The 22,952-nt window shown below is 40.6% G+C and overlaps 1 protein-coding gene across 1 annotated transcript in view; it reads left to right on the top strand.

The window, feature by feature from the left end:
• The window catches only part of HMGCL (3-hydroxy-3-methylglutaryl-CoA lyase), a 1,428,752-nt gene that overhangs the window by 157,549 nt on the left and 1,248,251 nt on the right, over positions 1-22,952 (top strand). The window contains exon 2 of the mRNA XM_044060073.1: positions 351-431. Coding sequence (XP_043916008.1) covers positions 351-431 — 81 coding nt within the window. The remainder of the gene's footprint in view (positions 1-350; positions 432-22,952) is intronic.

The raw sequence follows: 22,952 nt of genomic DNA, 5'->3' as shown, positions 1-22,952 counted from the left end.
GACCCAGGTTTAGGGTGGATGTCACCAGCTAGTAAAAGCATAGTATTTAGTAAGTTTTGTTTGGGATGGTAGTGTTTATTTGACTTATATTGCTTAAAATGACAAATATGCTTGTATTTTTATTAGATAAAAACATTTGAATAAAAAACAAGAATACTGTATAATGCTAAATATTAAAAGCCAAAAGTTGACAGTGCAGAAAAAAATGTTATGGAATGGCATAGAAGAATTTTGTATTTTGTCAGATTATGCTGACCTTTGGCCTGAAATGTGCAGGATAAGAAGCAGTGCTTAAAGTTGAAAGATTCATAAAAACTTTCCATCTTTTGTTTTTTGTCCTGGTTTTGCAGGGATATGTTGCAAATCCACCCCTCCCTTCTCGAGTGAAAATTGTGGAAGTAGGACCAAGAGATGGACTTCAAAATGAAAAGGTGATACAAGCTTGATTCCTTTCCCTGAAGAAAGTAATTAATATGCATTTCTATCAGGTGGCAGCTTCTTGTATGTAAGAAAAGTAATGAAAAGATGATAAACTTTTTTCTCCTAGTGGTCAGCTGTGGTGTCCAGGATATGTGTTTTATGTAATGTGTGTACATGCAGCATGTTCCAGCACAAAGAACTATTATTCCTGTGTCCAGCATTCAGTTTAGAAAATGGGTAGTGCATGTAGCCTCATAAAAAGAGGTATTTGTGTTGTGCTTTGCAGTGTAAGCCGTGTTCTGGATTGTTGGGTAGACGTTTGAGACAGCCGTCAGGTAACCTGATTTGGTAGAAGGCATTCAGAGGCTATTCAGATTTAAATGTTCTTCAGGTTTTTTTTTTGCTGTTTACAGTTATTCAGTACAATGGGATTACTTGCGAGAAAACACTTTGTCATATTGACTTGTATACTTGCATGCACATGTCTAATTATTTACCTAAGTGCATACTTAGTTACTAGTAAGTGGCTAGTCACCAGCAGAATGTCTCTAGTAAATGGAGTTGGGAGAGAGAGGTTGGGATTCCTGTTGTAGCTCTGATCCTTCTGCCTCTCATAGTCCTCCCTCATTATGTTTTGCTGGTTTCCATGGAAGTGGCCAAGACCAGTTTGCGTTAAGACTCAACTATGAAGAAGTACATTTTGTAGTCAGAATTTGGCAATCTTCCCTGAAACTGAGAGAGAGAAAGAGTAGCCTGAGATAGATCCTGTTAATATATCAGATATGTTAGTTGTGGTCTGCTCTGCTGCATTCCAGTAAGTAAGGTCAAATTCCTCTTGTCATTCAGCGCTGCCATGTTTTATTCTTGTGTATATATTTATATGAAACGTGCTGCTGTTGTTGCAAAACCTTTAGAGCTGTACCTACTGCTATGGGTGGAGCCTGACTAGATTATTGCAAGTAAGAGTGGTCCTCTGAAGGATAATCCCCCCTTTTTAAACTTTAATTTATTTGCTTGCTTGTTTTATTTATTTTCAGCATTTGAAAATCACAACCTGGTGGTGTAGATAGCAAGGCTGTTCAACTTTTTGAGGTCAGCATTTTCATTCTGTTAATAGTTTAGGGGACAAACACATTCAGTCCTTTTTTGGACCACTGTACATATACACCTGTGGTACAATGAAAAAAAAATGCACAACATTGATATTAGAAATTCCAAAATTTTATGCATTACAATTTTGATTTGTGTCATCTCTTTTGTGTAATACACAGCTTTTTCTTCTGAGAAAACTGATACATTTTGGACTGAGAAAGTGAGTAAGTTAGGCCCAAAAATAATTTGGTCCAAACGGAGAGTAAATAATTGCCATCTTTTTTGTGATTGACAGGCACTGTCCAATGTGTCCAATGCAACTTAAATCTCGCAGACTAATGTGGATTCTTCTGATCTACTGGTGTCTGAATGTTGGTCAGCTCCAGCTGAAACTTTTTATTAAATAACATTAGCAGCTGCTTGGCATTTGCTAGAGGTTTCCTTCTAACTCAGCAGGAAATGTGTTCCTGATGGCTTGCATTATTTTACTGTGAATATCAAAGTCTTCCTTTCTTGTTGTTAAGTTAGTGTTTGGTTTGTCCAGAAACTAAAACATCAGTGTAGGAAAATGGAACATTTTTTCCAGGGAAAACCAGAGAGAGAGATGGAGATTTTCCTTTGAAAAGCAGTTATTTTTTTCCATGATATCATTGACAGTTTTGCCATTCCCTGTATTTCTAGATTAGTCCTGTTCAAGTGAGTGAATATATCACTCAGAGAACGCATTTTTGCCACAAATTTGTAATCCAGTATTTACAGTCTGTGCTGGCTTTCTGTTGCAGGCTGTCCTGTAGAAAATGAATGATCTTTTTCCTGGTGACAACATATTTTCTAGAGCAAATTGCACTCCCCTGCTGAGCCACCTTATCTCATTGCATGTAAGCAGATCACTATATTTAGTGATGTCATAAAGCAGCGCTCAAAACAAATGATTTTGCAGGCTGATATCGGTGTGTGCAACAGAGTCCAATAGTTCTTTTTAACTTCTGAGTTTCGCAATTACAACTGTCTGGAACAAAAGACTGTTAATAGATTCTTACTAAGCTCATGGCCAAAAGAGACCTTCAAGAAGCTCAGCCACATCACCTGGTACTGGTGAGAAACTAGCAGTGTAATGATCACATCTGTGATACTATAACCACTGGTCTGGCAGACAGACCCTGCACCCTACCAGCCATAAACAAAGCACAGTTGATAAGCATGTTCACTGCCATTAAAATTTTAAGCTTGTTTTCATTAAAGAAAGAGAAAGTTTTGTGGATCATCACCCTTGCTAGTTATATGGGCCTCCAGTGGTATTAATCCAAGAAGTTGATTTTTTGAAATTGATAGCTGTGAAAAAAATGGCACTGATAAGCAAAGTTGTGCAATGGCCATGCTATCAGTAGATTCACCTGACTACCAACGATAGGACTTCAGCATTTCTAAGGCACTCCAAAAGAGCCAAAAAACCTTAGATGCAAGAACTTTGATTCTCCTTGGCATTGACATATCCAGCATAGGAAGCTTTTAGTCAGTGATATCACATTTTTTAACTTAATGTCATCCAAAATCACTTCTTCAGTGCAGCTAACATGCACTTCTTCATTGTCTCTGCTGCTTCTTAAGGATCTGCAGTAAACAGCAGATCAGACCATAGTGATACATCTCTATTTCTATGAGTAAGTTACACATGTTTTTCTGGTGTTGGACCTTACAGGATAGTTAGAGTTAAAACTGAGAGTGTTTTATCTTGAAGTGTCTCCTCAGGTTGTATTTTTTTACACAGAAATAAGTTTGTTGCACAATGAGCATGTTAATTTTCATGTTGATGAGTTAAACCTACTTGTTGGCCTCATTTTTATTGAACTGGTGATTTTCATTGCCATCTTTTCTTTTTTATGAGTAATTTGGAGATGAATCTTGTTACCAACTTATCCTTAACATCAGTCGTCTCTAAAATAAGTTAAAACATTAATATAGTAGTAAAAACTGATAACAGAAGACTAAAATACAATGCATGCCATTTAAGTCATGACTGTCTCTTGGTTTGTCACCCATAACTCTCAACATGTACACATTGAAAAGAGATACAAAGGCTTTTGAAAAGCAGGTAGATCCAGCTATTAATATGTGCACATAATTTGCATACTTTTCAATATGACATGAGAAAATTTCTGAAAAATCTTTTTCTATTTATGTTTTATTCAAGTTCTGTTTAAGCCTTGGCAGTCGTACATTTTATATAAATGCAGACAAACCATATTGACATAATTTTAGATGTTCTTCATGTTACACTGTTGCAGTCATCACACTTGGGTTATCTGTCTGCAGGTAGCCCTCAGTCGGCCCGAATACCAGAGTCTTGGGATTTCTGCATCGGATGCTGTCACCTTTTTCATGATGCCAGGGGTGTAAAACATGCAGCTGATGCCATTACATCAGCTTTTCTTGCTGTGTGAGAGCCCAAAGCAGAAGCAGTTTGCAAGTGCCTGTCGGACACTACCTCAAATTTTCATTTTTCGAGTTTCAAACCTGAAGTCTTCTAAAGCTACGTACCCCATTGGGGATTCTTTTTTCTTGCTCTAAAGAATGTCAGAAAAAGTTAACAATTGTCTTGCCTGTGGAAAGTAAATACCTCGCAGAGATTTTCATTCTTACTGCATCACCTGTTTAGTCCTAAACCACGATGTTCCTCGCTGTTAGTTTTGTGCCTTATTTAATGCCCAAACTATTCGTCGTCGGGCTATTTTTGTTGCTAAATTCTTTCTCTCACATTCTCCATATTCCAAAATGGCTTCGGAAAGCTGTCCGACTACCGATCTTCCAAAAAAACGTAAATATAAAGACAGAGACAGACCACTTGGGTCCAAAACTGCCGACGACGCTTCCGTTAAGCTAGTCGCCAGTCCGCCGGTACTCAATGAGGCGCTTTCGCAGATCCTGATACCTGCTTGTACAGATTTGCAGGCCTCTGCTGAGACCCATTCGGAGTCCGGTATACCACGAGATGCTTCTTCGATTATGGAACCTGTGGCTGTCTCTACCTTGGATGGGTCCGGAGCCACTGTGCAGGCACCGGCTTCTGAGAGTGTATTCCGACCTTCCAATGTTCGTATTAAACCGACTACCTTGTTTCAGACTAAAACTACTGAGTTTCTCAGGCCCAGAGTTCGCACTACTCCTAGAAATCAGACGACCAAAGCGCATCCTCAAGCTCCCATACCACAGAAACAAATGCTTAGAATGGCTGAAGACCTCATAACTTTAATTAGGGGAAGCCAGCCTTCCCCCTCTAAAAGACAAAGAATTGATTTCCCTTCTGATTCAGCAGACCATGAGTCCGATGACTCTGATCCCTCTGATTAACAGGACATACCCTTATGTACCTATGAGGATTCAGATGCAGAGGATTCCATTCCCTCTCCCTCCCCTCCAGAGAACTTTTCTTTTGGTGAAACCTTGCATACCTTAAGAGAGCATTTCCGCTGGGAATGCCAGGACTACCCACAGTCCAAAAAGAAGCTCAGAGAATTTTTAGACTTGCCTCAGCACAGGCTTCTAGCTATACCCCCCTGTCCTGGATATTGTATGTAGATGATGTTTTCATGGAATCCAGTCTTACTCCTGATACTTTACCACCAGCTCCTAGAAAGCCTGACCGGTACTACAGGGTACCTGACTCTCACAAATGTCTCTTTAAAAATCCCACTGCTGATTCAGAGACCATTTCCCAGGGATCTAAAGGTATCAAGGCTACTACAGCCAAAAATCCTACCCCTTCGGACAGGTATTCGAGGGCTTTAGACAGATGGGGCAAGAAGGTATATACCTCTGCAACTCTTGCCATCAGGGCTTTAAATTGCCAGTTTCACATATTGAAGTACCAGCAGCATATTATGGAACCAATTAAACAAAAAATGTTGTTGCTTCCAGATTTTGCAGAAAGTAAAGATTTAGAAGAGTTAATGCATTCTGCAAACTAAGTCAGTAAACAGACTTTGCAGTGTGGTTTTGATGCCTTAGAAGCATCTTGCAGTGCTGCTGTCACTGGGTCTGTACTGAGAAGGCATGCTTGGCTGAAGGAACAAATCTTGCCAGACCATGTCAAAGCAAAATTACTAGATGCTCCATTAAGCCAGGAACATTTGTTTGGCACAAATGCAGAATAGGTTCTTAAACTGATGGAGGAAAAAGCTAAATCTATGCAAACTGTTAAAGATTTCTTGCAGGTACAGCCACCTAGATTCAGTAGGCATTGGCCTTCTAAAAACTGGTCCTTTCCAGTCTCTACCAGGTCTTCTCAACCAAAACCCAGGGGCAACAGACCACCAAGACTACAGTCTCAGGGTATGCATAGATCTAAACAATGGAGTGCTCCCCCCTCAAAAACAGGGAGTGGTAAGCCACCCCCTTATGGAAAAACTTCACAATGACTTGTCTATCATCCTTCCCAGCCATGCCCAAGTACTTGCACCCCTAGGAGGAAAACTCGCCCTGCATGCAAAAAAACTGGATGTCCATTACCCAGGACTGATGGGTCCTAAACATTGTATCCCAGGGATACAGATTCTACTTCCACTCACTGCCAACCCCAAGCTGGTTGCCAGACCTTCCTCCAAATCAGTGAGCTGAGGCCCAAAAGCAAATACTTTCTCATCTCAGTATCAGGGATATTCAGCCTGCTCCAGTAGAGCAAAGAAGACAGGGTTTCTACTCCAGACTGTTCCTGGTGCCTAGAAAAGAGGACCCTTGGTGCCCTATCCTGGACCTGTCCATTCTCAACACCTTCCTGGTGGTCCCAAAATTCAAAATGCTTACACTACAACAGTTGCTTCCTATGCTAGCCAAGGACTCCTGGCTAGTCACTTTAGACCTAAAAGAAGCTTATCTGCACATCCCCATAAGGGAGTCTTGCAGGAAATATCTACGTTTCAGGGCAGGCTCTATGCACTATCAGTTCTCTGCACTTCCCTTTGGCTTATCTAATGCGCCCAGGGTTTTCACAAAGTGCCTGGCTCCAGCCATTGCATACTGCAGGCAGAGAAATATTCAACTTTATCCATACTTGGACGATTGCCTGATTCAGGTGGACAGTCAGGAGTTGCTACTTCAGGACCTGGCATTTGTAGAGAGACTTCTAACCTCTCTGGGGTACACCATCAACTGGTGCCCAGCCAAAAGACTGTATTCCTGGGAGTAAGCTTGAACACAACTTCCCAGATGGCTGGCATTCCTTACTCGAGAAAAGCAAGTTTATTTGACAAACTACTTCAAACTAATGGCCACCAGAACCCAGCTATCTGCAAGAAAAATACTGCAAGCCCTAGGGTTCATGGCTTCATGCATTCTACTAATTCCATATGCAAGACTACATATGAGGAAACTTCAGTGGTACTTAAAAAGTCTCTGGTGTGAACATTCTCAGGAACTGGAAACAATTATTCCCATCATTCCTTGTCTAAGGGCAGAGTTCCTTTGGTGGGCAGGCTTGCAACCACAACAAGGGACTCCCTTTCACTCAACCCCTTGCCACCCAAACCCTGACAACAGATGCATCAGGCTATGCATGGGGGGCTCACATGGCTGACAAAAGCATTCAAGGCAAATGGAGCCCAAGACAAATTCACTTACATATCAATCAAAAAGAAATGCTAGCTGTACATAATGCTCTGACAGCCTTCAAATACCTTATCCTTCCAGGACAACTCTTGATGAAGACAGACAACACCACAGTTATGTGGTACATAAACGAGCAGGGGGGAACTCATTCCTACCCACTCTGCAGGTTAGCCATGGCCCTGTGGAACACAGCCTTGAGCAACCAAGTGCACCTGCAAGCTCAATTCCTGCCAGGCAAACAAAATTCACTGGCAGACGACTTAAGCAGAAATCTGCTGGACCCACACAAGTGGAAACTGGAACCCAGCTAATTCAGACTTCTAACCCAAAGGTGGGAGACACCAGAGGTGGACCTCTTTGCCTCCCCCCAAAACCATCAATTGAGCAAATTTTGCACCAGAAATCCCCACAGCCAAGCATGGAAAGTGGATGCCCTATCCTTTACATGGGAAAACCTCTCAATTTATGCCTTTCCCCCTCTGCCCCTCCTCTCAAAAGTACTACTCAAGATCAAACAGGACAAACCAAGGACAATCCTTATTGCACCGGACTGGCCCCACCAGCACTGGTACCCACTCCGATGTAGTCTGGCAGCAGTACCACCCTGGCACCTACATCAGACCTCCCAGCAGGAGGGACAGATTTTGCATCCTCAGCTGCAAACACTGAACCTTGCAGCCTGGCTTATTCCCTGAATACACCACCAGCAACCCTCAGCGGACAGGTGCTAGACATCATCCTTGAAGCCAGAAGGCCTAGTACTAGGAAATCCTATTCAGAAAAATGGAAAAGATACTGTTCTTGAAGCCATTCTCAAGGAAAGGACACAGCCTGCCCAACGTTCCTCAAATCCTAGATTACCTAGCAGAGCTGCTCCACAAAGGCCTATCCTTCTCTTCTATTAAGATTCATGCCTCGGCCATCTCAGCTCATTATAATACTGAGCCACCTCTCTTTTCTCACCCTCTGGTCAAACTGTTCCTGAGAGGAGCTAACAATTTAAGACCCCCAAGGAGAGCTCCCACCACTGACTGGGACATTAACTTTATACTCGAGAAGCTCATACTTCCCCCTTTTGAGCCTCCTGCTACAGCACAGTTAAAATTCCACTCTTGGAAAACAGCCTTAATTCTAGCCATCACTTCAGCAAGAAGAGTGTCTGAGTTACAGGCACTAATGGCTGTGGAACCCTTCATTATTTTCCATGCTGACAGGGTTTCCCTCAGGACTAACCCATCTTTTATGCCCAATATGGTATCCAGTGTGGCTCTAAACCAATCCATCTATTTACCAACCTTTTTCCCTAATCTTCAGAATAAAGGGGAAAGGATCCTGCACTCGGACATGCGCAAACAACTCTGGTTCTACCATGACAGGACTAAGCCTTTCAGAAAATCTGACCAGCTGCTAGTCAGCGTTGCTACATGGGCAGAGAGGGCAAGGCCATTTCAAAGCAAACCATTTCCAAATGGATAGCACACGGCATCCATTTCTGCCACAAATACCATGAAAAACCTACCCCACAGGGGATCATAACTCATTCCACTGCGGCTAACTCAACCTCTACAGCTTTTCTCAGGGGAGTCCCTACCAGGGGCATCCTGGAAGCTGCAACCTGGAGTTCTGTGCACACCTTCACCAAGCATTAGCACTTACCTGTCTTTTCTAAATCCAGAGCTGGATTTGCCACAGAAGTCTTACAAGACCTGCTAGCCAGGCCTGGTATTACTTGACTACCTCCACCCTTCCTCAGCTTTGGGAATCAACCTAAGTGTGATGACTGCAACAGTGAAATACAAAGAACATAGTACAGTTGTGTACACTTACCATAAATGTAGATGTTAGTGTGTATCCACTGTTGCAGTCCTGGCTACCCTCCCTCCAGCCCCCTATGCTTTCTACCTATCCTCTTTTTGGCCATATCTTATGGCTATGGTATTTACTTTTTACTGGAGGTGTTCCACACCATGTAATTGCTTCCTATTTTGGGGGCTCCTGACATCTGGGGCAAGAAAAACTGATGTAATGGCATTGGTTGCATGTTTTATACCCCTGATGCCCTGACGTCAAGGACGCAGAAATCCCAAGACTCTGGTATTCGGGCCGACTGAGGGCTACCTGTAGGCAGATAACCCAAGTGTGATGACTGCAACAGTGAATACACTCGAACATCTATATTAATGGTAAGTGTACACAACTGTACTTTCTAAACATTGTACATCACAAACCATATTGACGTAATTGTAGTTGCAAACATCACTGATACTCTATCCAGTCATTGTCAGTCTAGCATTATATAGCGCATTCAAATCTTGCCTTCTTTTAAACTTTGTTCCTCTTCTGCATGTATTGTTCCCACAATTCCCATTTTTTTCCTATGTAATTTGCTCCTACCCTTTTCTAAGCTGGTTTAGACTTTGATTTCCATTTTCTAGTAATTTATTTTTGGGAAGCAGCCATAATTAGATTCAGCAAACACATACTATGTCTAGGCAATTCTGATTCTGTATCGTAGCTCAAAAAATCATTGCCGTAGTTACACCAATTTGTTCACCAAGTATCTCAGACAAATCAGTCTGCAGGGAATCTTTAGTTTGCCAACTCATTACAGTCCCAGAAAATGTTCCCAGTTACCGCTTTCTTCCCCATCACACCTCTAACAATTGCTGTCTACCTGAGGAAAAATTCTTTGGAGCCTATTTGAGGTATAAAACACCTATGTAAATACTTCCAAGCAAGGATCCTAAATCTTCTAGACTTTGTTGCATATTTGGGAGACATACATATATCTCCCCATTGTTTTCTTTGTGAATTGCTTATCCAGTCTCTCTTCCCAATCCTTTCTAATCTCCTCTGATTCTTGCAGCTATCATGCAATATTTTGTATGCTGTACAAATTCCTTTTTTAGTAGCTGCTTCTGTTCTAGATTTTACTAAAACTCTACCAGTGCTGGTCTTTTGCTTAGGAACCCCCAATTTCTTTCTCTTTGCCTAGACTCCTTGCTAGGGAAGGCAGTGTCTGTCCTGCAGTCCAAATAAATGCTTGGCCTCTTCCCATTCTATTACCTTTCCCTCTCTAATTATTAGATCCCAGTACCTTGGTTCTTTTACTAGTTTTCTATAGTAAATTCCAGCCCCCTCTTGCCTATTGTATGTATCCCTAATTGCAGTAATCCCTATTGGCAGAATCTCCTTTCTCCATTCCCATGTTGTTAATAGTTCTTAGTATACTTTCTGCTACTTTATGAATATAATATTATACAAGGTTATAGTTATTCTCCTGAAGGATCTTCATCCAAAATCCCAGTCTCTCCTTGCTTCTTAAGCTTCCTTTCTACTTTGAATTCTAGATTTCTGCTTGTGCTATGTATAGTAGCCTTAACTGTGTAGCTCTGAAATAGCCCTTCAAATCGGGCAGTCCCAATCTGCCTCTTTCTGTTGGAAGAATCAGCTTATCCCACTTGACTCTTGCATTCTTCCCCTCGCAGGTAAAATCCTTCATCTCTTTATTAATTGCTATCCACAATATCTCCAATAATTGATATATGTCTGACCTGTACATAAAACTAAAGGGACAAAAAGCATTTTAACTGCTTGTTTCTTGTTTTCCATATAACATACCTTCCAATTTCTTAGTTTTTGAATTATCTTTTGTTTAGTCTCTTCCCACATATCCTTAGCTCCCACACCAGAATCTATTTTAATCCACACTCCTCCGTCCTTCATTTCATCATTTCCCCATAAATGTAGATATTGCTGAACCAATTTGTGTGTGGGTAAATAATTTACAGTTATTGCCTTTGTTTTAGCCTCATTAATTTTGTATCCCTAAAAGATTTGAAACTACCTCAAAATGTTCAATAACACTGAAATGTCCTTTACTGGTTTTATCAATTATAAAATATCATCTGCCAGCCAGCTTTTCTTGACTACCATACCAATTACATCCTTGAATTTCTGAGTCACTTATCTTCTTTGCCAGTGGTTCTAAATATAGTGCAAATAACAAAGAGGAAAGAGGACACCCCTGCCTGGTTCCTCTGTTCAAGCAGAAATTATCAGAGAGGAACCCATCCTCTTTAGTTTTTGCTTTTGATCCTTCATATATCCTCCTAATCAACCTTATAATTTTTAACAGTGAATGCAAATGATTCCAGTACTCTGCTCATAAAAGACCAGCTTACTCTGTCAAATGCTCTCTCTCGATCAAGACCCACCAGCAACAGTGGTATTTTCTTACATTCAGCTTCCCTCTGGATCATCAGTGTTCTGTTAATGTTGTCAATTGTTTGCCTCCCCTCCACAAAATCACATTGATCCATTTTTATCAATTTTGACATCACCTTTGCCATTCTTTTACCCATTATAGACAAACACTTTATAATCATGTTTTATGATTGAAATGGGCCTGTATGAAACTGGATCTGATGGGTCTTTACCCTCTTTATGTATTACAGCCACCGTCACTTTTTTTTCCAGGAAGTTGGTGCTTCTTCTCCTAAAATACTGTTAAACAAAGCCTTTCAGATTTTTTTTTAGTATTTTTCCATATTAGCTACCAAATTTCCACAGGAATACCATCTGTTCCTGGGGACTTTCCTGCTGATTGGTTATACATTACCATTTTTATGTCGTCTCCTATCCTAACCATTAGTAATTGAGGCTCATCTACCTCTAATCTGGGCATATTTAATTCTTCCATAAATATTTCCATTTGGATCTTTTCTTGATCTTTATATTTCTCTGCTTTATACAGTCATAACATTTCTGAGAGATTTCTAATACCTGTACAGCATCTTTTGTTATCTTGTTATACACTCCCTAAGCTTCTACTTTCTCTTGCCTGAGACATTGCGCCTAAAGTTTTTGTGCTTTGGCATTATTATAAAAAAACAGTAGTTTAACAGCAATCTTTCTAAACATGTACATATTACCAAAGTAATCCTTTATTTTCTGCTTAGCACACTGCAGTTGGTCCTCTTCTTGTTCTGTGAGATTCCCCCCATTCTGCAATACTTCAACAGTTGTCAGTCCCTCTAAATAATTCTTGTTGCTTCTTAACCATATCTTTCTTTTATTTTGACCCCATTTTTAAACTCTACTTTTATTTTTATCCCACTCCCTAGCTGTATTTTCAGTAGAAATTCTGTTTTTTGTAATGTAATAACTCTCGAATAATTTCCACTACCCATTCCTTAAATTAGTCTCTTTTCAACAGATAGGTGGGAAAGCACCATTGTCTCATTTTATATTTCATTACCCTATGTTTTTATTTTAGGTATTATTGGTGCATGATCTAAAATAGTTATTGGGTGCGTATCAAGCCTTTCAATTAAATGCACATGTTCTTGTGAAATGTTAACCTTTAATCTTGCCTAGCCCAGTTTTTGTATCTTGGACAGTAATATGTAAATATATTCTGAACTCCTAGCACTGAAGGCACATCTTCCATGCCAAATATTTTCATAAATTATTCAAAAAATCTACCCTCCTTTGTTATATCTTCCCTTCTAGGCCCCTCAGTCACGTATTCACTGTTGCAAATCAAATTCCATTCCCCACCTATAAGTAATATTCCTTGCTGAAAGCTGATAGCTGATTATTTCTCCCAGAATTTTCTTAAGCTCCATTATAGCAGTTTTCAGTGGAATATAGATAGATGCCAATGTAACCCTCCTCCCTTGCTAGTAGCCCTTTAGTACTACATATCTACTATTATTATCTTTTTATCCTGTTCTGTAACTATTGGAGCTCCTCTTGCAATTAATATTAAGTTACTCCTCTTTTCCTTTGTCCCAGTTATTCTGCTGAATAAGTGTCCTGAAAACCTTTCTTTATCATTCACATGTTGAGTTCTTTCCAAATGTGTCTCCTGTAGCATATCTATAAGCAGTCTATGTTTTTAATATAGTTTACTACTCTTTTTCTTTTTTGTATATATCTGTGAGACCATTAACATTTAAATATAATATTGAAAGAGTCATGATGTTAACAAAAAAGCTGGTACAAATAAAAGGTGGGAATAATACCTTTTTAGATATCTAGTTCCAGCTTTTGTGTTACATGCACACACTATTGTTTGGCAGGTTAAACTTTTATACAGCTGTTTCTTGTCTTATCCATTTGACTGTCACATCTTACAAAACTTTTAGTTTTATTAAAAGCCCTCTAACAAAAAAAAAAATCCACCCCAATATACCACAAAAACCTGTGAAGCTAATTTTAATACACAAAACTATGTACATCTTCAAATATTGAAGTTTTACCTTCCTAATAAGAACAACTGTCCCAAACTGACAGCTACACTCACAGACGTGGGTTAACTGAAAAGGAAAGTTATCCCTGCTAAGACGCATAGTACAGCCTGTGCTTCTATAAAGTGTTGTCTGATTTTGTCTTAAATGAGAAAACACTTGAATACTTTCAGAAAACATTAACTACTTGGCATTGAAAGAAAGCCATTTAAAAAACAGGTATTCTGTTTTTATTGCTCTTTATCAGATTCTCTCTGAGACATGAGGAGCAGAGTTGCTTCTTCAAGTATTTATTTATTTATTTTTGTATGTATTTATTTTCTAGAGGAGAGCTTTATTATATTAAAGTTCTTTTTTATTTATTTGCTTTCTCTTAAAAACTTGTTACTAAATAAAATAAAGATCCTTAATCCAGTCATTTTCCTATACAAGAATAAGAAAAAACACATAATTGTTTCTTGTATCATACTGTTTTGAACTTTTTTTTTTTTTTTTTTTTTACATTGCAGTGCTTATGTTTCCTGAAATGGAACAAGGAAAAAGAGAAAAGGATAAAAACATGGGTACTTGTTTACTTTAGTATCCCTGTTCCATTTGAAAATAACAGAAAACTCTATAGCACGCAGATGGCATGCACTATACAAATATTACTGTTAAGAATAAAAGTTTGTTTCACTTACACTTAACTCTTTCTTGCCTCTTCCACTCTCCCAAGTGTTCTTCCAAACATTAATGACATGAAGCAGAACATATGCTTTATAGAGTCCCCTACAAGTTTAACAAAGTTTAAAAAGTCCAATATTTCCATTTTTTTGTTCTGTCATGTTTAACAAATATAATCAATTCTTTATGATCTCACATTTATTTGTCAATTTCTGAGTTGTTGGTTTTATTCCTGTTTATCCACATCTCCCAAATAAATTCTCTGCTTCCTTTCCAACACGCACGTGGTTCTTCTAGTCATCTCTTGTGCTTTTTTCTGTCTCTCAAGCATTTTCCATTGAAACACTGGAAAAGGTTTCACTGGCACACTCTCCCTGTGGTCTTTATTACCAGAAGAACAAGAAACAGAAACTGCTCTTGTTTCACAGCTCACTTTTTGTTGGACAAACCTTTGCATTTCCTCCTTAGCATGTTCTACATCAAAAAATGATTTTATCTCTCCTGGAAACAATATTCTGAAGATAATTGGATACAGCAGTTTGAGTCTCATGCCTGCTTCTTGACATTCCCTGAATAGTGGAATAAATTTACTTCTCTTCTGCTTGGTGTACAGTGAGGAATCATTTTCCACAAACACTATACTGTCTTCCACTTTTAATACATTGTCCATCTTCCACAGTTTTGTCAGAATCAACTCCTTCTGCTAGTAGGATTGCATCTTTAAGGTCTCGGTTGCTTTCTCATGGGCAGGTTTAGAGCATACACATGTGATGTGCCCTTTCAATTAACAAATCCTGCTTTGGAGTACCAGTCCAGTTGCTTATTTGTGCTTTCATAAAATAATAGTCTGTTCCTTCAGCTCCTCTGGTACAGCAGAAAATCTCAGGTGTTCCCTGCGTGCTCTGTTCTGTAATTCTTTTATTGTTTGAAAAGCTCTTCTTGAGCAGTCTTATATTCTGGTCTATATTATATGACCAAAAGTTCATAATATCAAATGCTCTAAAGAGCGAAAATGCTGGATCTTGAACTCCTTATTGTGGGGAGCTGTGCCCCCCCCCCGCTAAATATATATACCAACTCTGAGATTGCACTGCAGTGAGGAAAGGGCAAATATTCCAACCTTCACTGTACTGCGATCCCACAAGAAGCACTTCTAAAGGCCAGTGTTTTTGCTCTTCAGAGCATTTGATATTATGAACTTTCATTCATATAATATAGACCCTGATATTTAGCCAGCCTTTCCTTCATTTCATCCTCTGATTTTTGCAGTTTTATCACCTCATCTGAATATCTGTTTAAAGCATCTTCCATTTTATCGACCCTTTTGTTATTTGAGTTGATATACTCCATCATTGTTTTATTTATTTTAATCAGCTCTGAGTACATTTGACTTATTTTTCCTCTAGGTTACTGGAAGTCATCTCTTGCACCATATCTGGAGCTTGCACTGCTTTTTGCTGAACAGTTGCAAAATTCTTTTTCAGTCAGTGTTTTCCCTCACCTCTTGTGTTTGATTTTCTTTCAGGTTCTCTGAATTTCTTTTGTGCTGACATCCAGGCAGTGCACTTACTAGCCAGTTACTGAAATTTACCCAAAGAAATGAGTTCACAGGCTGTGTCTTCTGACTTTCTGTTTTCACACAGGGAGAGGCTGAAGTTAAGCTGTTACTCACCAAGATGACTGCACATTGAGTATGTCATATACATCTTTATACAAGAGTTGAATTTGCCATGAAAAAATGTAAGCATTTTCCCATTTGGTGAGCACCAGGTTGGCATATAAAGGTGCTACAGGTGCACCCATTACCACCCCCATCTTTTCTTTGAAATACCCTCAAAGAATGTAAAGTTGTTTTTAAGAACAATGTCCATGACATATTCAACCATAACTAAATCTCTAGCTTCTAACCATGGGCATTTCATAACACCTTCAACAAATATTTATCCCTATGGAGTGGGTTATAATAATATATACATTGCTAATGTCTGCTGTAATGAAAAGTATATCTTGACCAAAATCAAACTGACTTAACCTTTGTAGAAAATGCCATGAATCTTTAAAAGTGTAAAAAAAAAAGTCCAAAGCTCCTTTGTTTGCCATCCAAGCATATTGGTAGGGGTTCTGAATTAGATCCCCTTACTGCCACATTTGGATGAAGTGGCAGATCATCTATGTTTGTTTGAATTTTGGAATGCCAGTGATGGCAGGCACTATGGGAGAAACTATATTTAAAAAGTTAAATAATTCGATATTAATCATCTTCTGACATAGTAAATCATCCAAAAAACATCTAATACAAGAATAACCTATATGAATTTCACTGAGGGAAATGCGCTCATAGAAGTAGCTGTCATTCAACAAATTAAACATTCTAAAATAATCTGTTGAATTTATAACAACTGACCATCCACCTCAACCTAAGGGACTTAATACATTTTTTCCTCCTTAATTAGACCATTTGTTACATAAATCCCTAAAGTCCTGTTCAATGTTAGACTCAGAGGTTTGTAAGGCGGTCTGTAATGGCAGATTAAAGCAGATAGATCTCTTAAATTTGCAACTATCCACCTCCTTATTTCCAAACATTAAAAAAAGGATCTAAAACAAACAGCAGAGGAAGGTCAACCCATGGTGCTACAACTCTGTTTGTATGAGTCAGTTAGAGATGTTTTTCTGGTGATGGACCTCACAGGATAGTTAGAGCTAAAACTGAGTGTTTTTGTTTTTTCCTGAAGTACCTCCTCAGATTGTATTTTTCGATGCAGAAATACATTTATTGCACAACGAGCATGTTAGTTTTCCTGTTGACGAGTTCAACACATACTTGTTGGTCTTATTTTTATTGAACTGGTGATTTTCATTGCTATCCTTTCCTTTTGAGTAATTTGGAGGTAGATCTTGTTGCTAACTTATCCTTAATATCAAACCTGTCTAAAATAAGTTAAACATTAATGTAATGGAAGAAAATGGTAACAGAAGAGTAAACTACAGTGCATGTCATTTAATTCCCAACTCTCTCATGGGCTGTCACCCATACCTCTCAACATGTACACACTAAAAAGAGGTACAGAGGCTCATGAAAGGTACATCCAACCATTAATCTGGACACAATTTGCATAGTTTTCATTGTGACATAAGAGCAGTGCTGAAATATCGGTACTTGCGTATTATCGCATCCAGATTTTCACGATAATGCTGCTTGCTTTCTGCTCTGTAAATTTAAAAAGAAATGAATGCAGAATCACACTGACAATGTTAACTTCATTTAAAAACACTGTTTAGGTAGGGAAAACATTGTAAAATTTAAGGAATGAGTGCTTGATTCAAGCTATGCTGATGTTCTTCATCTCACATTGCTGCAGTCCTTACACTTGGGTAGTCCGCTGTCCTCGGTCGGCCCGAATATCAAAGTATTAGGCTGATGTCGGTCAAGGCGCTTAAGACTGACATCAGGACGTCAGGGTACAAATGCGCATGACCGACGTCATATCCTCAGTCTTTTTTGCCGCATGGTCCGATGCAGAAGCAGCGTTGCAAGTGCCGCTCGCTCTGAAATTTTTCAATTCGGAGTTTCAGACCGAGTCAAAGTTGGCTAAGTACCCGCTAGAATATTTTAGTTTTTCTTGCCTCAGTGGTTTACCGGATGTCAGAAAAAGTAAATAACTGTATTTCTTGTGGGAAACAGATACCTCATAGGGACTATCATACTTTGTGTATTCCTTGTTTGGGGCCTGAGCACGACGTTGTTGGGTGTCGCTTTTGTGCTAGGTTCAATAAGCGCACTATTAAGCGAAGGTTAGATTGTGCCAGGTTGGTCTTCGGGAAGCGGTGCAATTATAATATGCCGTCGGATGCTCCGACGCCCGCTTCTTCGAAGAAGCGCAAAGGCAAAGCAGCTAAACCCAGGCAAGAAGAGTCGCCCGTACCGGACGCCGGTTCTTTAGAGGCGTCAGTGGAATCGGTGGTTCCGCCGGAGGCTTCTCTGGAGTCCCAGGGGGAGACTTTAATATTGCAGGATGTGGCCTCTCAGGAGGCAGGTCAGGCTGAAGGGGCTTCTCAGGTTACTGTACTCCCCTCTCTTCCTAGGGTGGTTAGGCCCTCTCCTTCTCCCAGAGGCAGGCCAGGTTTAGCTTCTGTTGGTGTCACTCCTAGTTCATCAGGATCTGTGCCCAAGAAGCACATGCTTAAAATGGCAGAAGATTTAATTACTTTGATTAGAGGTTCTTTGCCCCCTCCTGATAAGAGGCCTAGGGTGGAACCAGAGTTGGGGAGTTTTGAGCAGGCTTCGGATGTTTCAGAGTCTTCGGCTGAAGACTTGCAGGAGTATTCTCCTTATTCTGATTCTGATGTAGATGATTCTACTCCTTCTGCTTCTCCTCCAGAGGATTTTTCTTTTTCAGAGACACTGCATTCCATGAGGGAACATTTTAAGTGGGAAGGTCAGGACTTCTCTGATTCCAGGAAAAGGCTTAGGGAATTTTTGCTTTTACCCCAGCATAGGCCTTTGGCTATACCACCTGTTCTGGATGTGGTGGAAGATGTGTTTGCAGAGGCTTCACTTAATCCTGATTCTTTGCCTCCTGCTCCTGTTAAACCGGATAGGTATTACAGGGTGCCTGAGGCTCATAAATATCTTTATAAGAGTCCTAGGGCGGACCCAGAAACTGTTAGTCAGGGACCTAAGGGTGTCAAGGCCTCTGTTGTAAAAATCCGGTTCCTCCAGATAAAGAGGCCAGAGCTTTGGATAGATGGGGAAAGAAAGTCTATACTTCTTCCACCTTAGCTATGAGGGCTTTGAATTGCCAGTTTCACATGTTGAAATATCAGAACTATCTTCTTTCTCATTTGAAGTCTAAGGTAGATGCTCTGGCGGAAGGCATTGAGTGTAAAGAATTACAAGATTTGGTACATGTCTCTGAACAGGTGGGTAAGCATTCTTTACAATGTGGTTTTGATGCTGTACAGGCCTCGTCTAGGGTGGCTGCCACTGGGTCAGTTCTTCGCAGGCACGCCTGGCTGAGGGATCAGAATTTATCTGACCATGTTAAGACAAGGATTTTGGATGCTCCTTTACAGTCTGATGTGTTGTTTGGTTCACCTGTGGAGTCAGTCTTGAAGAAAATGGAAGACAAGGCTAAGTCTATGCAGGCTGTTAAAGATTCTTTGCAAGTTCAGCCTCCGAAGTTTAGTAGGAATTGGCCTGCTAAGGGGTGGACGATCCTTCTTATGATTCACAGTCTAGGGGTAGATCTAGACGTGGTAGGGGCAGAGCTCACAGCTCCTTCAGACCTAGAACAGGGAGTTCACCTGCACAATCTTCGGGTGAGGGCAGGGACCAGTCCTTTCGTAAACAGGCCCAATGACCTACCTTTTCAGCTGCCAGATCCTTCTTGCCTGGCAGCACCTTTGGGAGGAAGGTTGGCACTCTTCAAGGAAAATTGGAGTTTGATTACCCAAGACAGATGGGTATTGGATATCATACACCAAGGTTACAAGTTTTATTTCCATACCTTGCCTCCTTTCAAAGGCATGCCGGACGTTCCTCCTCAGCAAAGACTAGAGGCTCACAAACAAATTTCTCTGCTGCTTCAAATTGGGGCAATACAACCGGTCCCTCTGCCAGAAGTGGGCCTAGGATTTTATTCTCGCCTGTTCCTAGTGCCAAAGAAGGGGAACACGTGGAGACCAATTTTGGATTTATCTATCCTCAACACTTATCTGGACATTCCCAAGTTCAAAATGTTGACGTTACAACAGCTTTTACCTCTGCTGGGCAAAGATCACTGGATGGTGACTCTGGATCTCAAGGAGGCTTACCTTCATGTTCCTATCAGGCTAAGTTGCAGGAAGTATCTGCGTTTTCGGGCTGGGACTTCTCATTATCAGTTCTCTGCATTGCCCTTTGGCTTATCTACTGCGCCCAGAGTGTTCACGAATGTTCTGGCTCCAGTGATAGCTTTCTTCAGGCTAAGAGGAATACAGATCTATCCTTATTTGGATGATTGTCTGATTCTGGCCCAAGGAAGGGACGAACTTCTTCATCATTTACAATATGTGATAGCAGTGCTAAGATGCCTGGGGTATTCTGTAAACGAAATAAAGTCCAGTCTAGTACCCTCTCAGGACATGTGCTTTCTGGGTGTGAGACTGAATACAGCATCCCAGATGGCCTTTTTGACCCCGGACAAACAAAAGAATCTTTCTCTTTACTTCCATCAATTGTCTCATCAGTCCAGGCTGACTGCAAGGACAGTCCTTCAAGCCTTGGGGTTCATGGCATCTTGTATTCTGGTGCTTCCCAATGCCAAACTGCATATGAGGAAGCTACAATGGTATCTCAAAATGTATGGACACAGCACTGCCAAGATATGGACACTGTCATTCAGATAATACCTTGCATTCAAAAGGAATTTTTGTGGTGGGCTCAGGAATGTCACCTAAACAAGGGACTCTCTGTGACCCGCCAGAGGCGAGTCAGATTCTAACGACAGATGCCTCAGACAAAGCTTGGGGAGCTCATCTAAATGGAAAGTGGGTACAAGACACGTGGCCTGCCAGACTTCAACATCTACATATCAACTTGAAGGAGATGTTAGCAGTCCAGTTTGCATTAATAGCTTTCAAGGATTTACTTCTTCCAGGACAGGTGTTGGTTCTAACAGACAACACAACTGTCATGTGGTACATCAACAAGCAAGGGGGAACACATTCTTATCCTCTATGCAGACAAGCAATGATTTTGTGGGAGACTGCTCTCAGTTTACAGCTAAATCCTCAGGCAAGGTTTCTGCCGGAGCACAGAACTCCTTAGCAGATGTGTTGAGCAGACGAATTATGGATCCCCACGAGTGGAAATTGGATCCTCATGTATTTCAGAAATTGACAGTGTTATGGGGAACTCCAGACATAGATCTGTTCGCTTCTCCACTAAACTACCAGCTGCCAAAGTTTTGCACAAAAGGTTTCATCCCACAGCTTGGAAAGTGGATGCTCTTTCTTTCAACTGGAGCAATCTTCATGTGTATGCCTTTCCACCTCTGCCTCTCCTCCCAAAGGTACTCCTAAAGGTCAGACAGGACAAGCCAAAGATGATCTTAATAGCTCCAGATTGGCCTCGACAGCACTGGTACCCATTACTGAGAAGTCTGGTACGGGAGCCTCCATGGCCTTTGCCTTCGATTCCACACCTGCTGTCTCAGGAGAACAGTCATTTACTCAATGTCAAACTTCACTCTCTTCACCTAACAGCCTGGCATATTCTGTTTTAAATCCTGGAGGGTCTCAGCTTCCACATCAAGTTTTGAATGTTATTTTGGAGGCCAGAAGGCCTAGTACAAGGAAAGTGTACGCAGATAAATGGAAGAGATTTTTATTTTGGAGTGCAACAAAGGAATTTGATGTTTCTAAGCCTAATTTAAGTGTGGCTCTTCAATATCTTGCTGAGTTACTGGACAAAGGTTTGTCCTTCTCTTCTATTAAGGTTCATGCTGCAGCAATTTCTGCTCACTATGACTGTGACCCACCATTGTTTTCTCATCCTTTGTTTAAGCAATTCCTTAGAGGGGCAAAGAATATAAGACCCCACGAGAGCTCCTACTCCTGCTTGGGATCTCAATTTTGTGTTGGAGAAACTCACTCTACAACCTTTTGAGCCTGCAGCTACTGCCGAGTTGAAATATTTATCATGGAAGACTGCTTTTTGTTGGCCATTACCTCTGTAGAAGGGTTTCTGAATTACAGGCCCTTATGGCGGTTGAGCCTTTCTTAATTTTCCATAAGGATAGGGTATCTTTACGTACTAATCCTTCCTTTATGCCTAAAGTGGTTTCTAGTGTGGCTTTAAACCAAACTATTCATTTGCCTACTTTTTATGCAAACCCCAAAATAAAGGGGAAAAGATTTTGCACACTTTGGATATACACAGACAGTTGCGATATTATTTGAGCAGAACTAAAGGGTTCAGGCAGTCTCAGCAGTTATTTGTTTCATTTGCTTTGGGTTCTCGGGCAAGCCTGTGTCAAAACAAACTATTTCTAAGTGGATTGGGTTTTGTATTGCTTTCTGTTATTCCCATCATGGTAAGGAGATTCCAGCTGGGATTAGGCCTCATTCCACTAGGGCTACTGCCACTTCTACAGCTTTTTAAGGGGTGGCAACTAAAGATATTTTGGAGGCAGCTACTTGGAGTTCAGTGCATACTTTCTCTAAGCATTACCACCTTCCACTTTACTCTAAATCTAGGGCTGGTTTTGCCACTGCAATTTTACAGGGCATTTTGGCAGCTCCTACTGCTTTATAGTTTTGCCATCCTCCCTTACCTCTGCTTTGGGATTCTACCCAAGTGTAAGGACTGCAGCAATGTGAGATGAAGAACATAGTACAGTTTTGTACCTACCATAAATGTAGATGTTCGAAGATCCACATTGCTGCAGTCCAATTTACCCTCCCTCCTTCCCCTCTGTAGTTAGAGGCGGTTGTGTGGTTTGGGTTGTGAATATTGTGGATATTGTATATATTGTACATAGGATTAGTGCAAGGGTGTTTGGTTGTTTTTTGCTGTCTTTTGGTTTTGACCTTTCCTTTTAGGGTCTTCTGACATCTGGGGCAAGAAAAGACTGAGGATATGACGTCGGTCATGCGCATTTGTACCCTGACGTCCTGATGTCAGTCTTAAGTGCCTTGACCGACGTCAGCCTAATACTTTGATATTCGGGCCGACCGAGGACAGCGGACTACCCAAGTGTAAGGACTGCAGCAATGTGGATCTTCGAACATCTACATTTATGGTAGGTACAAAACTGTACTTTTTCCGACATCTAGTCACTCTAAATACACGTTCCATATCCCCAGCAATCTTGACAGCAATAGCAGACAATTTCTCCCCATACAAAAAGTGTAACCCAGCAAGTGAACCATCTACAA

Source organism: Protopterus annectens, chromosome 1.part2 (assembly GCF_019279795.1).
Source record: "Protopterus annectens isolate FY-2018-M chromosome 1.part2, PAN1.0, whole genome shotgun sequence".
NCBI lineage: Eukaryota > Metazoa > Chordata > Ceratodontiformes > Protopteridae > Protopterus > Protopterus annectens.
The sequence above is the reverse complement of the archived record's forward strand: the minus strand, read 5'-3'. Positions and strand labels throughout refer to the sequence as shown.